At 45.1% G+C, this 15663-nt stretch overlaps 1 protein-coding gene across 1 annotated transcript in view; it reads left to right on the forward strand.

The window, feature by feature from the left end:
- The first annotated feature begins 11011 nt into the window (after positions 1-11011).
- The window catches only part of kitlga (kit ligand a), a 38725-nt gene continuing 34073 nt past the window's right edge, over positions 11012-15663 (forward strand). The window contains exon 1 of the mRNA XM_086209693.1: positions 11012-11427. Coding sequence (XP_086065819.1) covers positions 11413-11427 — 15 coding nt within the window. The 5' untranslated portion in view covers positions 11012-11412. The remainder of the gene's footprint in view (positions 11428-15663) is intronic.

Raw genomic sequence — 15663 nt, forward strand, 5'->3', positions numbered from 1 at the left:
TCAACAAAGATCAAATCTTCAGTCTCTGCTGGAGGAATATGTGACCTTGTCGAAGGTCAAGCTCGCTCAGATTTATTCCAGATCATCAGCTGAACCCTACATCCCAAAGTGAGTAACCTGTCAGCACCTTCGATTTATTACGACTTGAGCACCTTTTTTGCCAGGTCAGTCTGACATGAGATCATCTCTGAACTTTCAACTCAATGTGCCATTTCAGTTCTGCCTCGTGTGACCTTTCACTTGACCTCTTTTTTTTCTGGTCTATTGGTTTGGACCTCCTATCCATCCGGGTGTATAAATTTGTCCCTGTCAAAAAATTGTGGAAGATTACAAACGAGCTCAAAATATCTCTCTCTTTTCCAAGAATAATTTTCTTAAGAAATGGAGTGAAGAAAATAGCAAAAATAATTTCATTAACGGAAATATGCATGAATAGACAGTCAGGAGTAAACAGACCGACACGGAAAACAGAGGCCCAGGCTGAGGAAGGAGTCCAGCAAACCCAGAGTATCTGTTTTCTTACTTTTTTTTTCCAGAGATTATCCGACACAACCGCACATTTTCAGATCAAAGATTTTCCCAGCCTGGCTGTGTTCACGTAACCGGTGCTGTTGATACCAGATCACCAATCAGAGAGAAGAGGGGAGAAGAGCGGACCGCCATTAGGACATCGACTGATGAGGTGGTCCTTCAGCGTGACTCAAGAAGTACCTGAGTTCCCTCTCCTGACAGACCCAGACCACCTCTGAGTGCGGTTTTAGTGATCAGACCACAAGACGCCTTCAGGACGCCCTGAGCGTGCGCACGCTTGTTATTACACAAAGAGGCTTGAAGTATCCTTCAGGGCCGCCCCCAGAACACTCGGTGGTCTGAACCGTCGGTGGAGAAACTCCCACATCAACGAGGATTTTCCGCTGTAGCGGCTGTGAGCGCTGACGGCTGAGTGCTGCTAAAAGGGTGCAAGTACGCTTAAATCTAAATTTTACATGGTTGAAAAGAAGTGCTTCAACCTCTGTCTCAGCGTCAGGCTTAAAGAGGCACATAAAGGCCCATAGAACCATGGGACAGCTTTGAAATTAACTGCAGCCGTCAAGGCAAAAAAAATATGAGTCCATGAAGCCAGGAGGGGGCCCTCCTATATGAATAAACTCCTGCTGAGGAGTTGGCCCTTCCCAGCGAGCAGGGTCGCCCCTTGATGGAAGGCCTGGAAGAAGAGTTACAGCTGACCCGGGGGGGACCTGGCAGCTCCCAAGAAGAATTATATGTGAAGGGTATGTTTCATTGAGTAGGTGTTAAAATACTGGGCTGCCATTAAAACATAATATAATAAATATTGTGGGAGCAATGCTACATTGATGGGGTCCACTATATCTGGAGTTTGTTGAATGACAGGTGGGGCTCCCTCCCACTTTACTGCAGCTACTTTTTAAAGCATAACAAACTGCCTCACTCACGCGAGCCTCGTCTGGGGTCACTCTGAGCCCACTGAGGAAGCCAAAAATCAATTCTCAACCTTGTTTTGAATTTAGGTCATCGGGGGTCATGAAGAAAGTCTGGTGCTATGATCAGCAACTCAAAACGCCTGTTAAATATCCGAACATGAAACAGGAAGTGATGCACAGTGGGCGATACAGACCCCCAATGCAGCAGTCATGAACTGATCATGTCAGACTAGTGACCTTGCAACGGCGGTCTAAAGTGTGCTTCCACAACAGCGTTAAAGTAAATGCAGCAACAGTGTGCCTGTGAAAGGTCTCTGCCGTGGGGAGACAGATATTCCGACTGTGACCCTCCGCTGCGGGATTATTTCCATATGCTCTAAAGAGGATTATCCAAGACGCTGGATTTTTTATTTTTTTTTGCAAACACCTCCACACAGGCAACAAGCCAGGATCACCAGATTTATCCTTCAACTGAACACCGATGGTGCGGAATGATTTAGGGTAGAGACATTTTTCTTTACTCTCACTCAGATATGCTTAATTGGGAGAGATGTACAATCAATAACACCAATAACTCTGAGTAAGCGTCATTTAAGGTACACCAGTGGGCTACACATCATGGGTACATATACAGTACTAAAATCACGGCGTTAACTTGAATTACTGTCCTGGATATTTCGCACGTACTTGCTGGGTAAGAAAAGCCCTGTTTTATTGACCCGAGGACGCAACAAACTCTTTGCACCGCTCACAGCGGACCTGACATCGCAAAAGAAAAACAGCCCGCTGAAGTGCAAGCGAGGAAGTGTGTATTCACCCCTGGCCCATTCGGAACAGTTGTTTTGAAAGCGGGAACATTTCCCCCAAAAGATCACACGTGTGGGCACACATGAGCACAGCCATCGCTCAGACGAAGACGAGATGGGGGCCAAGGTCAAACTGAGAGGCTCGTCTTGGCCCACCTCCACTGGAGGCGGGAGGGCTCTGTTTGCAGTGAGAACACAATCAACCCCCCAAAACACCTCATCTCATACACACGATGAGATTCTGGATGCCTCCACGAGTGCTGGTGGGGCTCAAGCACTGCTACATCTCATATAAGCGCCCCTGAAAAGTGAGTGATGATATTTCATGAACTCCAGTACAGTAGGTGGCGCTGTGGTGGCAACTAGCAGAGGAAAGAAGTAAGTTTGAATGCTGTGGTTAATAAAATTTGCTTTATGCAGATTTATTACAGGGGGAGTTGGATGCAGAAAAGAAAGGTATTAGCCACCAAATGAAGATCCAACTAAAAATATCAATATATGAACGGGACATGTTTTCATCTTTTTTTACTGCTTCACCTTCGCCATCTGACACCTCTTCCTTTTGCATGTGGAAATTCCTTGTATTCTTACAAAAAACAATTCCGTTATCACATATCGACCTCATACAACCGGAACACAAACCATCCAAAGAACTGAGGATCAAACCTTTACAGGACCTTCCTGGACAGTCTGACTTTGGAAAAAAATATGCAATGGTATCATTTTAGGTATCGGCTATCGGGTAAATGCATTACTGTAATAAATACATAAAAACAAGATGAAGATATGTCTTTATGTATTGAAACACAGATGTACAGCTGGGCAGTTGAACAGTTTTTCAAAGTCCCACTCTCCTGACCTGATCCAGCAAATGGACTACTGCACAGCTTGCTATTTATTTATATATACTAGTTATATGTCATATTTATAGATACATTATAAAACTGCACTTTGCTTAGGATACTTTGTTTACTACCATTTTACTGCTTTTCCTCTTCTTTTTAAACACATTTTAATAAATGTGCCATGTAGCTGCTTTAAAAAAGAGAGATGCTGCCAAACGAAATTTCATTGTATTCCTGTACAATGACAGTAAAGCTGCTGCTGCTTCTTCTTCTCACTGGCAACTTCTGCGAGTCCCTGCTGGGTGAACACAGGTGTAATTGATTATATCAATTATGGTCCTGCTCCATTTAAACAGGCCAAAGCTCTGCTGTTGCACATCCTGGATCATTTAAACAGCTGAGGCACAAAAAAAGAAGACGTTTAGATGAATTCTGATCAAATGCACCTGTGTGTAACCACTACGGCCTGTCGAAAAATGGCTTCTGTGAAAAGAGCCTATTGTATCAGAGCAAATGAGCCGCAGGTGTGAACATAAGCATCACATACACACCAGGTAGAGGAGGACAGACGGGCCACCCCCCCTCTGGTCAGCTCAAATCTGGGTTAGGGAAAGCTGGAAAGGGAACAACCCCTTATCTCATCTGAGGCAGGTGACCCCATACTACCACTTACGAAAGGAGGAGATAACGCCGTCCTGCTATCTGTTGCTGCAGTGACATTTACAGCAGTACGCCATTGTTCAACATGGGACACAGATAGTTTCCCTCCATCAAAAGCTGCGTTCAATTAGTTGGATAACGAGATAAATAAGACCTATTGTTTTATTTTTCCATTCCATTTCATGTCAAATGCCAATTTAAATCGACTTCCATTCCTGTTTTCGTCCATAAATCTGTGAGTTTAAGTGAGTTGAAATGAATCCCAAACTGGGGCGGATCTTGTCTTGCACTTGAAACGAAGGTTTTAATTCCTCACAGATGCTGAGCGTGAGCCCTGGAAGCAGCCTCTCAATCGCTCAAGTGAACCATTAAAGGAGCTAAAACACATCAATAAACTGCAATTTACAATGCAAATCCCAAACAAGTCTCTTCATGGCTGTGGAGGCGGGAATCAGGCCTTGTCTTTTATTTGAATGACATGTCCTCACAAGCCAAACATGGCGAGCGCTCCAGCTAACATCTCAGCTGCTATAAGTTAGCAAACAAGTATCACGTACCTCTCCTTATGTTTTCAGTTGCTGTGGTTTGGGTCATTAATTTGTGAGCTGCAGATCACCAATGGCTCTGTTCTCTTCTCACTCGTGTCATCAAGATGATCATGGAATCCGGTTACTTTTGGCCCCGCCCCCTCCGTGACTTCTCCCGCACGATCAGCTTTGCAAGCATTGAACATCCAGCAAAAGCTTCTCAAAATGCAAATACCGAAATACAAAACTTCTGAGTCAATAAGTCAAGTCCCAAGACATGAATAACAAGTCAAAGCCTTTCAGCGGGAAGCAAGTCACGTGACTCGAGTCCCCACCTCCGGTAAATCACAAGGCCGAGCTGGAGGACAGCTATAGGTGGGCGTGGCCGGAAGAGCAGGGTGGGCAGGGCTTCATGAAAATGAGAGGGGCAGACGCAGTGGGGTGGCAACCAAATGTTCTCAAGACAAGACAGAAACAGAAAACACCCCTGAGTGCTAAACTGAAAATATCAAGCGTCTAGACGGCATGGTGGCGTCTCGGCTCAAAGGTCATCAGGCCTGTGTCTCCTCAATGTTATCAGGGAGAGAAAAAGATGTCCTCTTGCAAGAAAAGGCAACTAATTATCTGAAAACCCTTTTAAAGTGCTGCTTAGCCTTTGATTTTCTGTGTAATTATTTAAGTGGCAGAAAATATTTACAGTACGTACAAACCCAGTACATGCAGTGAAACATAGGCTGCATCACGTCTTTTTGACTCTCCCTACTGGGATCCATCACCGTGGAATGGACAGTTTGATTGAATATTTCCTTCTGATATGGATTCATGGACTTTATAGATTTCAACCACATCCCTGCTGACTGACTCCTCCAGCTATTTTTCCTTTGTCAGGCTCTTGGCTGCATTCATGTTCTGTCAAAATGTGAATGAATATGCATGAAATTTCATTCATGATCTCTGGAAACAATATAATTTAAGGTGAAGACAGAACACAAACTCCCTCCCGCAGGGGATGGGAAGGAGAGACGCAGATGTGTGTTGGAATCAAAGAAAAATGTGTCTTTAAAGAAATGAATGGCAGTGCCATCATTCAATAAAACGTGATGTTTCATGAATTACTAAAAGCAAATAAGCTCCGAGGCTTATTGGGATACAAAAAAAAACAAATAAAAAGAAATGGTTTGGTGTGTTGGCACTGTTGCTGCCAGGCCAACTCAAAGCCGAAGACGCGTCGTCACATTTGTTGGTTTTGCATGACAGATCTAAGTCCATAAAGTTGTCATCCAAGCTCTTCCTGGAAAGTTCTCCAATGCTCAACAATCTCTAAATCTTTATTCACATTTCCTCCAACGGTTTTATGTAACAATGATGATTTTTTAAAAAAAAAAGCAAAGTTCAAACCAGCCCCGAACAGGACGAGGACTACGGAGCAAATCCATTTGACACGATGGCTGTCAGACTCGAGGGACTCGTTGAAACGTAGGCATGATGGATAATGGGATGCGACGTCGCTCATTTTGGAGAATATGAATTTACCCGGGTTAAGAAATGAAAGGATCCCAAATGAACCACATGGAGAATTTGGTTGGTAACTTCTCAGCCGTACGTGAACCTTTTTCACAGCAGCAGTCACACCGGTGTTCACCTGCTGTGACGCCTCGGAACGGCGGCTGGAGAAGGGGCCTGTCAACAAGAAAAAAAGGCTCCTTTTCTTTCCTGACTGAAGAAGCTCTTTCCCACTTCGGTCCAGACAGATTTTTTTTTTCTGGTGTTTTGACTTCAGGTCTGTTTCAGGCAGTGGTGCCGTCTACACTGGACTGAGATGCTCAGTCAACTGGTGTTGGAGTTTCAAGGTGAATGACACAGTCGTACCGCTGGGCTGATGCAACGTAGAAGAGGTGGCTTACAACAAGCTCAGTGCCTCCGTCAGGTCCAAGAAGGCAGCGGGAATGCTGGAGAGCTCTGGAGACTCAGAGGGGGAGTAAATGGACTCGGGAGAGGGAAGGAACGGGCAGCAGAAACGCAGAGCCAGAGAGAGATGAGACCAGACTCTCATCGATCACGCTGACCGCTGGAAACAGCAGGACCAACACGAGCTCAGCCTGCCGCCCCCACCGAAGCGCTTAGAGGTGGTTCATAAATACGTCCTCTCATTTTACAATTCATCAGGTACACCATAAAGTACTGCGCTGCAGTGGGTCCTACCTTCATGAGACCGGTAGTTTAGTCGTTACTCTAACTACTGTAGTTTATGTTGCTGTCATTCTGGCAGGTGCTACTTTGTCCATTCTGTTTCTATGAATTGTGGTTCCCCTCCTACCTCAGGAGGGAGGGTTCATGGCGGCGCTGTTACACTTTATACGAAACAAATGATTGGTGAATCATCTGGGAGTAAAAATGGCCAGCCAGTCTCCTCACCCGTGATTCTCAATTCCAACGCTTCACGTCAGGCAAGAAGTTCTCACCTACACCAAAGACGACAACGACGCTGAACCTCTTCATCTGGATGTCAGATAATCCAACCTACATCTTTAAAGGACAGATTATTTAAAAAAAACAACAACCATATTTTAAAGCAACTTAATGTTTTATTGGTGCAAAAACAAACAACTTTTGAAGCTTTTCAGTCTGGATTTCCAACACATAGGAGGCACTCTCATGTCGGAATGTCACACTGGGTAGATTGCTTGGGGATACATTATGTTAATGGCTAAATATCCGTGGAAGCATAGGATATTGGAGATGGATTAGCAAAATAAACTCATTATGTAATTTTGCTTCTCAGACAGCCACTCTGAGGAAGTGTGGCTGTATTTCACAATTTAGGAAATACCTCTGAAAGCTAATCCTTCTTTGCTATTTTTTTTCCCACTGCGCTCAATCCAAGGTATTGTGCAAATCCTGCACCCACTAAAAAAAAAAAACACACAAAAAAAAAGGGTTTAAAAGCTGAGCTCCATCTATCACTCACCCTGATGAACTCCAGTCTAGCAGGTTGTGACAGAACTACGAGTGAAGTTTTATAACTCTTACAGTGTTGCAGAAGAGCATTCACTAAAAAAACCTGTTTGCTTCTCCCCGGAGGCACCGAAGGCTTTTCTTTGCCAAATGTTTGAGCCAGCAATCCTATCTTTAGTTTTTGTTTTTCCCCCCTTTGACACGATTCGTAGCTGCGGCTGTGCGAAACCACGCAAAGGAAGGGTCACAGCACCTCATTAGATAATGGACAAACACACTAATTCAGCAGGGAAGAGGAAGAAAGTGACCATTTTTATTCGACCCTTGAGATTAGATTCTTGCACGGTGTGTGTGTGTGCGTGTGTGTGTGTGTGTGTGTGTTTGAGTGTGGTACTTTGGCAGGTGATTATTAGCGTCGGTGTTTCGACAGATTTGTCAGTTATCATGATCGTATCTGAACCACCAATGACGCTTCTATGAAACTTTACAGGTGTGTAAATGAGCTTCAAGTGAAGATTGATCTCTGTGGTTGTCGCATCACCAGGGGGTTCTTGTCTGGTGGTGCGGTCACGACTCCTGCGGTCTCCTGGGCGAGAGCACACACACGCTGACGGGTGCTGGCGATTTAACAGCGACGGCCTGTCACCTCAGTCAGTTGTCTTTGATCTCTGACTGCTCTGAACATCACCACTGTCATTTCAGTTCATCATCTCAGACTCTGGACCCCCAGACGCTCCCAGACCCTCAGCACATCACGTCCTCGGGGCACCGCCGACATGCACGCCAACTTCGACGTCAGTCAGACAAACAGTTGTTGAGACAAACAGGCCACAGACATACAGAGATTTTTTTTTTTGCTGGAACAGAGACGGTAAAGCAATGGTACAGTATTTAACTGGGAAAAGTCATCAACTCCCACTGGAAGGGAGGAGAGGAGGGAGTGGTGATGGTCACTAGGCACGCGAAGACTATTTTGGGACTGTGTAATCCCAGAATGGGCCGGTCCACATCAAGGCAGCAGGTCGCCGTTGTGTTTTTAGCACGTCTGGTAGAGGTCGATGTGGCAGGACTGCCAGATTGTCTGAGCCCGCTTGTATCGCACTGGAGACTCAGAACAGCAACTCATAGAAACATTCAAATATTTGTGGTGATATTTAAAACCAAGACACCGTGACTGGGTGAGAGAGACACTGGGCTTGCTGGCAGTCTTCTTCTTTCATGCAAACTTTCTACTTGGATTGAATAAAGGGAAAAAAAATAAAACGTTGGAATAAAAGTAGTTCACTCAGCCGAGGTGGTGACACGGGGATGTGGAGAAAGACGACATGCACACATGATCGAATTCACCTTTTAAATCCACTTTTAAAAACCAACTCAAGTCTCACACAAGCAACCATGGAATCCTATCACCTGCTGAATAGCGCAAGTAACGAGAAAAAAAATGCATTTTTCGGCGATAATTTTTCAGAAATGTACTGAGAAATGTGAGTTTTAATGGAGTCCTGACGCGTGAGATGGATCGTGAACCCTAACGAACTGCTTCCCATCCACCTCGCTGTCCTTCCTACCATTTCCCCTGCTTTATAATTACTCAAACTACTTCCAGTATCAGAGCAAGAAGCAGAAAGTTGAAAATTGCTTCAAATGAACAACATATGGCTGCGATCCCTGGAAGTCTGTAGGTAAACAAACGGCTCTTGAGGAGGAGAGTCTGAGATTGATAATTGTGAAGAGGAACAAAGACCAGGGAAATATATTTAGCCTGTGCAGCATTCAAACTTCTGACATATGTCACCTTTGTTTCCAAGTAATGAGACTTCCCAGACTGCACTGCTGTTACGCGTTGCTCTTATCTCAAAAACTTCTCAAGTGGTCCGTGCAGATTTTATGGGGTAAGCATATGATGATAATTTACAACTTTTCAGTTCCTCAGTTGGTTCCAATTTCCCTAAAAGCCGTTGTTGTGACGTTTGAATGCACTCTCAGTCAAACAATGTCATCTGACAACAGAGGACTCATTCCAGTCACGGGACACTGATAGCGCCGTTAGCCGCGCTGCGATTGGTCCTCCCGCACAAGCCAGCTGGAGAAAATCTGCTTTCATTTCATAAGGATTCATGTAGGACGCGTGAAACCAAAGGCTGCTTTTGTTTTTACGAATTGATGCGTGCGATAAAAAAACACCACACACGTGCGCTGCACAAACACGCTGAAATGAATGTGAGTCTCTCTGTGGTTTCACTTAAGACTGACTAAATGTCATAATAACAAAAGAAATGTATCGAAACACAACAAATATGGGGCCTCTTTGTCGTCTTTGAGACAGTTTTGCAGTGGGGCGGCCCTGGGGTACAAATATTTACTGCAACACAATTGTTCACAGTGGCCACCGAATAAGTATTCAATCCACTCCCAAGACCACACCAGGGGTTTGGTGCTTTTAGTGAGTTGAAGTGAGGTGAAGACGGGACGAGAGGAGGAACACACTGATTTGCTCACACACTCACAAATATTGACGTCAGGAGACCTTCAAATCCTACAATTCTGACGTGTGTGACATGGATGGTAGGATCGTCACTTTTAAAATCCTGCGGCGTGTTTTCTTTTTGTTGTGTTTCTACTTTTGTGTCACAGAAACGCAGAAATCTTTATAATAGGAAATGAACTAATAACGGAACCTCTTATGTCCTCATTGTTTTTCATCTTCTTTGACTGGGCAACAATTCAAAGAGGAGTATTGAATCTCCTCTCATCAGCTGCAGCGTCACATCGATTATCAGCCGATGCCCAAACTGCTGACAAGTTGAAACTCTGAGCTCACTGACTTCCCCGTTTGTCTTTCAGCGTTCAATCTTTATTAGATCATTCGGCCCCGTCGAGATCTAAACATGTCTTTATCAAGGGACGCTGGCGGAGACAGCAGCAGGACCAAGTTAAAGACAACAAGAGACGCAACATAAAACTGACAAACACCGGCTCACAGGAAGCAGGCGAGGACAAACCCTCCTCCCTACGCATGTGTGTTGTTTCTGGATGTACAAAGATGGTTAACTCCCCCCCAAAAAGTGTATTTTACCTCTCAAGTACTTATAAGTCTCATTACCATGTTTTTTTGTCTCCTCTTGCATGACATCTTTGTAACTTCACAACGTACCACAGCCCTTCCAGGTGGACCAACTCCCCTGCAGGAGTCACCAGCCGTCCAGCAGCACCGGACAGGAAGTGTGGGCGTTCACTGCTTTCAGCTCAAATGCTGAGGGTGTGGCTGATGAAGGAGAGATGGAGTTTACAGGATGATTCCCCAAAGACTTTATACATGCCTGTTTTTGTCAGTTTCACTGTTGTTTTGTCTCCATCGGCCTCAGGCACCTACGTAGCTGGCTCTTCCCGCACCAAGAAGTAATGCAGGAGGGACAAAACGCCTAACTGTGCGTTAAGTTTTACACTTCTTTGAATGACGCATCGCTTTAACACGTGTTCACAGGAGTACAACATCCATCATTATGTGGCTCAAAAGTCATGTGACTGAAGAACTCCCAGAGCTGCTGCATCCTGTCACGTCAATCAAACACGTCTTGGTCAGGCGAGCGCTGGACGCGTGCTGCACAATCGAACTTTGAAACGATGTCTCAGCTCAACTTTGCTTCATTTCATGTGTTTGGTGCCTGGTTTTCTTCCTACTTTCTGCAGGCGCGAATGGGTTAAACGTCATTCAAGTCAAAGTATTTAAAGGAGGGTTGGGCGACCTGAACCTGCGCCGATATCTGCTGCGTTCTCGCTGTCTGCAGCAGCGTCTGGAGCGCTTCACACTGCGGCTCGCCTCGTCAGAGGGCGGCTCTGTGACAGCGTTTACGCATCATTATAAAGGCTTTAGCTCCTCCGTCTGCGCGCTGTCCCGCTCCGCAGCTGCCAGACCTCACAGTCTGGATCCATGCCGTAGATAGATGGGCTCCTCGCCTTTAACCTACAGGTTGCAAAGGTTGAAAGTCTGAACTCAAATTCGTGACGTTTCTCTTTTTTTTTTTTTTTTTTTTGCTGGTATTTTTCTCCTCTGCTTGGATACTATTGACTTAGGCATTGGATATGTGCAAAGAAGATGATGACAACCCCTTTCCTCCCCGTAGAAGTAAAATAAAGTAGGCTTTCGCACACACTAGATTCTCTCCTGTCGTTCCATATGAAGAAGTCAAAAGTAAGTAATTGTTTTGTTTTGTTTTTTTGGTCAGTGTGTTGTTCTGTGTGTGTGTGTGTGTGTGTGTGTGTGTGTGTGTGTGCGTGCGCGCGCGCGGTGGGGGGTTCACATCAGTAAGCGTGTTTGGATTGTGCATCTTTTTAAAAACCTTTACCGGGGTTGAATGTACTTTGAGAAGAAGCCCCGGTGTGTGGAGCGAGCGCGGAGGCGGGGGAGAGCGACCGGGATCCGGGCTCTTGACACGATCTTGACACTCATGTACCTTAATTGTTAGGCTCCTTGGAGGCGATGTGCGCTTTCCTCCTTTTATTTTAAATTCTCCGCTAAACCAGAATGAACGCAGCTCGTCCGCCATCCACGTCTTTCCTATTTTGTTGGAGCAGAAAAGCTCCTAATGGCTCCTCGATCAATAAGTTTATTTTAACGGCGCCAGTCTGGTCCTTCCAGCCTTGCGTAACTGCCCCTGTTCAGTCTTTAAATAATTGCACTTGCAATTAAGGGAGACGATCCTTGCAGGGGAATTAATTAACCTCTCACACTTTTACTTTCTTAAATATCTTAAACTTGTAAATTGATCATGTCGGACTGGCCAGGCAAGAATGTAACCATCACAAAATTCAGCAGCGGCATGGAAATTTAAGGCATCATCATCGTCAGTTTGCTTTCCTAATCCGCTCATAGCAGCCTTCCCATCCGCCGCCCCTGCTCGGGTTCAGGCAGCCCTACGGGTTATTGAGCAGCCTGCTCGGGCTCGCAGTCAGTCTGCAAGCCCTGACACTCTAATCTGCGGCCTCTGACACGATTGGCCTGCAAATGTGCACGAATTAACTGTCGACCGAGGCCCAAAGCCTCATTGTCGCCGCTCAAAACAAGCAACTGGACTTTAATATTGACAGTTCACGCAAGTTTTGAGGCCAAATGGAGGCAAATGCTTCCAGTCTGTCTCCACTAAAACTAAACCAAACTCTTCCTTCTTTGACATTTGTTTTTTTTGGGGCAAATGAGAGTGTAAACTAAATTTAGCTTTACATCCCTGAGGTTTGATTAACCTGACACTTATTAGGTGATTGACTAAGCTCTGCCTCAGTCTGCTAGGAGATTTAAGCTCTCTCAAATAGCTTTAAATAGAGAGAGAGAGAGAGAGAGAGAGAGAGATATGAGGCCTGATGTAACAGGGTGTGTGTGAGTGGATGTATACATGCATCTGGGAATAAACGTCTTTGAAGTTTCCTGGAGGTAGTGTGGGCTTTTCTGCAGCAGCGAATGTACACAGCGCCACTGGAGCCGTCCTCAGTGTTCTTCTGCTCCCTCACACACTCCTGGAGGGATAAAACTGCAGATATTTTTCACCAATGTGAGGTGGTCTCATGAGGAGTGGTGGGTTTACTCTTCTCTGATGAGGATGATGATGATGATGATGATGAATGCTCGCTAGACCCTGAAACTGAATGAAGCAGTCTGGTCTGGAGTGTGTGTGAAAGAGAGAGAGAGACAGACAGAGAGAGAGAGTGTGTGTGTGTGTGTGTGTGTGGTAGAGCTTGTAGACCTTGACAGGATATTTGGCACCAGTAGGGAGCGCTAGTTTTATGATACCTGCACAGTGGGAGAGACCAGTTTGCTTGTTCTTAAAGGCTGTGGGGGGTTTAGAGAACTCATCACGTCATCTGCCTCCCTGTGTCCTCACCAAACGCAGGTATGTGAAAGCAATTTAACGTTACTTATGGCTAAGTCAGTAGCAGTAATTTAAGATAAGCGAGGGGCTGTCTTACCCTCGACTGGCTCCCAGAGGTCAGACCTCCCCTGGGACGATACAGCGTGTCGACAGGTCGAGCTGTGTGCCCACAGGCAGGAAATGAGCGTGTTTGTGGAAGAGGAGGGAAGAGTCTTTAGGATGATTAAGACGCACACATGGCGCGGCTGGGGGAGCCGTGCCTGTAAACAGATGGGCCAAATGCTCACACAGGCCTCGTCTTTATTGCCGTGGCCTCTGACCCGCTGAGGTTCCGCATTAGAATCCTGGAGACGAGTAAATCATTTTTCATTGATGTTGCTTCTTGAGCGGTTGACACGTCCAGGGGAATCCTGGCGCGGCACCGAGAGGATGCTCCGTATCGGGAGGCGTCAAAAAATGCACCCGCCTTCTTCTTCCCTCCACTGAATGTCTGAGCTTTGCTGTTCAGATTGATGGATGTGCAGAGCTGAACTCTAGAAGGCTGCTCTGACTTTCACTGTGAAAGTGGACCGTGTCTCAGGGACTGGAGGAGGCAGTCCTGCAGACAGGATCAGGAAGACCACAAATACTGTGCAAGCTGATTTTGATCTGAAAATTCAGCCTACACAACAACAACAACAACAACAACAACAACAAGACAGAAAGCTCTGCTGCACAGTGAAGATGGATTTACTGGAGAAGTAGGAGACATCTTGTGTCAGGCGGTTAATATATTCGTGTAATCTGGAATTTTTAATGAGCGAGTAGAGTAGGTGTTATTTTAATGAACTTAAAATGGTGATATTTGTTTTTCTGCAAAAAAAAAAAGAGAACAAAAAAAACCCCAGGTCAGACACACAGTTGTGTTTTGTGTGTCTGACCTGTTTGCGGCCTGTGAACGAGGAATTTTCATTTGTAAGTTAAGTAGTGTTGCTTATGGCCTTTTACTGCTTGTTGACTGCTGTATCTTCATCTCATGTGATGTAAAGCCACCCTGAGTACCACGTGAGGAGCTTTTAAATAAAATGTGGTAGTAATACAGTAGTAGAAGTAGTAGCAGTTGTAGTAATAGGGTCAGGCGCTGGCTGGACCTTTGCCTATTTGTAAAGTATTATTTCTGGTGAAAGATTTCAAAAAAACAACAACATCTCAACTCTTAAAAAATAAAGAGGCCCGTTTCTTGTCAAATTTATGTTTCTGTCTAGAAATGTGAAGAAGTACATTTTGGCAGATTATTTTACTCATTACCAGACATCCAAACCTCAGCGTTTTGGATTTCTGACGAGGGAAGACACCACCGTCCTTCTAGCCTCTTCACCTCGCTGCCGTGCTTCTTGTGAAGATTTCTGTCTCCTATCAAGTCAAATGAGATTTAGTTTACAACCCCAAGTCAGTCAAACTGTACTTGGCAAGACTTTCCTTTCTGCAGTGTGTGAGGTCGAGGACGGTGTCGCCGCTGCGGATTCAAATAATTTATCTCTGGGGAAGAAAAAAAAACAAAACTTGTTTCATCTCTTCGTGTTCCTCCCGTCCAGTTCCTTTGTCTCCTCGGAGGTGATTAACCTGACCTTAATTGGGGCTCTTATGGTTCCACGCGTTCTCTAGTTGTCATCAGCAGCCAACATGGGTGCAGCAAATCAAACACGCCCCTCGTGTTCTAATCAGGCCTGCAAGTCTCTCTGAGGTGATTCGCTTGATGCTAAATGAGATTCATGGTGCGCCCGAAGTTCTTAGGTTCCATAAATCCCCCCCGTCATGTTTTGCTCACACCCAAGACACTTTTTTTACGGTGTGTGTGTGCGTGTGTGTGTGTGTGGGTGGGGGGTGTCTTGCTTTAAAATGAAATACCAATCAGATGTCTGAGATATTATTCTACAACTTCTTTGACAGTTGGGAATCCTGTAATTTACTCCTCAAGTTTAAGCTCCGAACTTACACAACCCGCGCGATTTTATGTGGGGGTTGAAGAGGTTGAGTCACATTGATCTGCACTGTCACATGTTATCGATAAAACTAAAATGGATTCGGTGCGGTTGTGCTATTTTCTTTTTCATGCAAACCTTTGAATGCCGACTCTGTGTGCAAAATAAACTCTGTCTTATTAATTTATAGCTTAGAACACTGTAATGGTCTAGAATCACATTAGTTTTAGATAACAGTCAATTTCTGCAGTTCAACAGAGGAGATTCTCAAAAATACACTCGTCATACTTTGCATACAAAGCCCATGTTTATTCTCGGTTGCTGGATTCCACAGGAGGAACTCTGAAGAAATGTTCCATTTCTTTGGGCCCCGCAAAAAAAAAAAAAAAAAAGTCTGAAGGATGGTGTATTTTATACTTGAGTCAGTAAAATGGATTTCCCCCGCCTGGATTGGTCGCAGAGCTGCTTTGTGGTCAGGCAGATTCAAATACCGTTTGGTGGCCTCTGGTGATGCAGAATTGTTGTTTACGGAACGTTTAATTCAAAAAACACAACAAATTACAGAGGATGCCAAAGCCATGTCTCTGTCTTGTGCGAAGCACC

Source organism: Aulostomus chinensis, chromosome 7 (genome assembly GCF_037954235.1).
Source record: "Aulostomus chinensis isolate RoL2024-O1b breed Wild chromosome 7, RoL_Achi_v1.0, whole genome shotgun sequence".
In the NCBI taxonomy this organism is placed as follows: domain Eukaryota; kingdom Metazoa; phylum Chordata; class Actinopteri; order Syngnathiformes; family Aulostomidae; genus Aulostomus; species Aulostomus chinensis.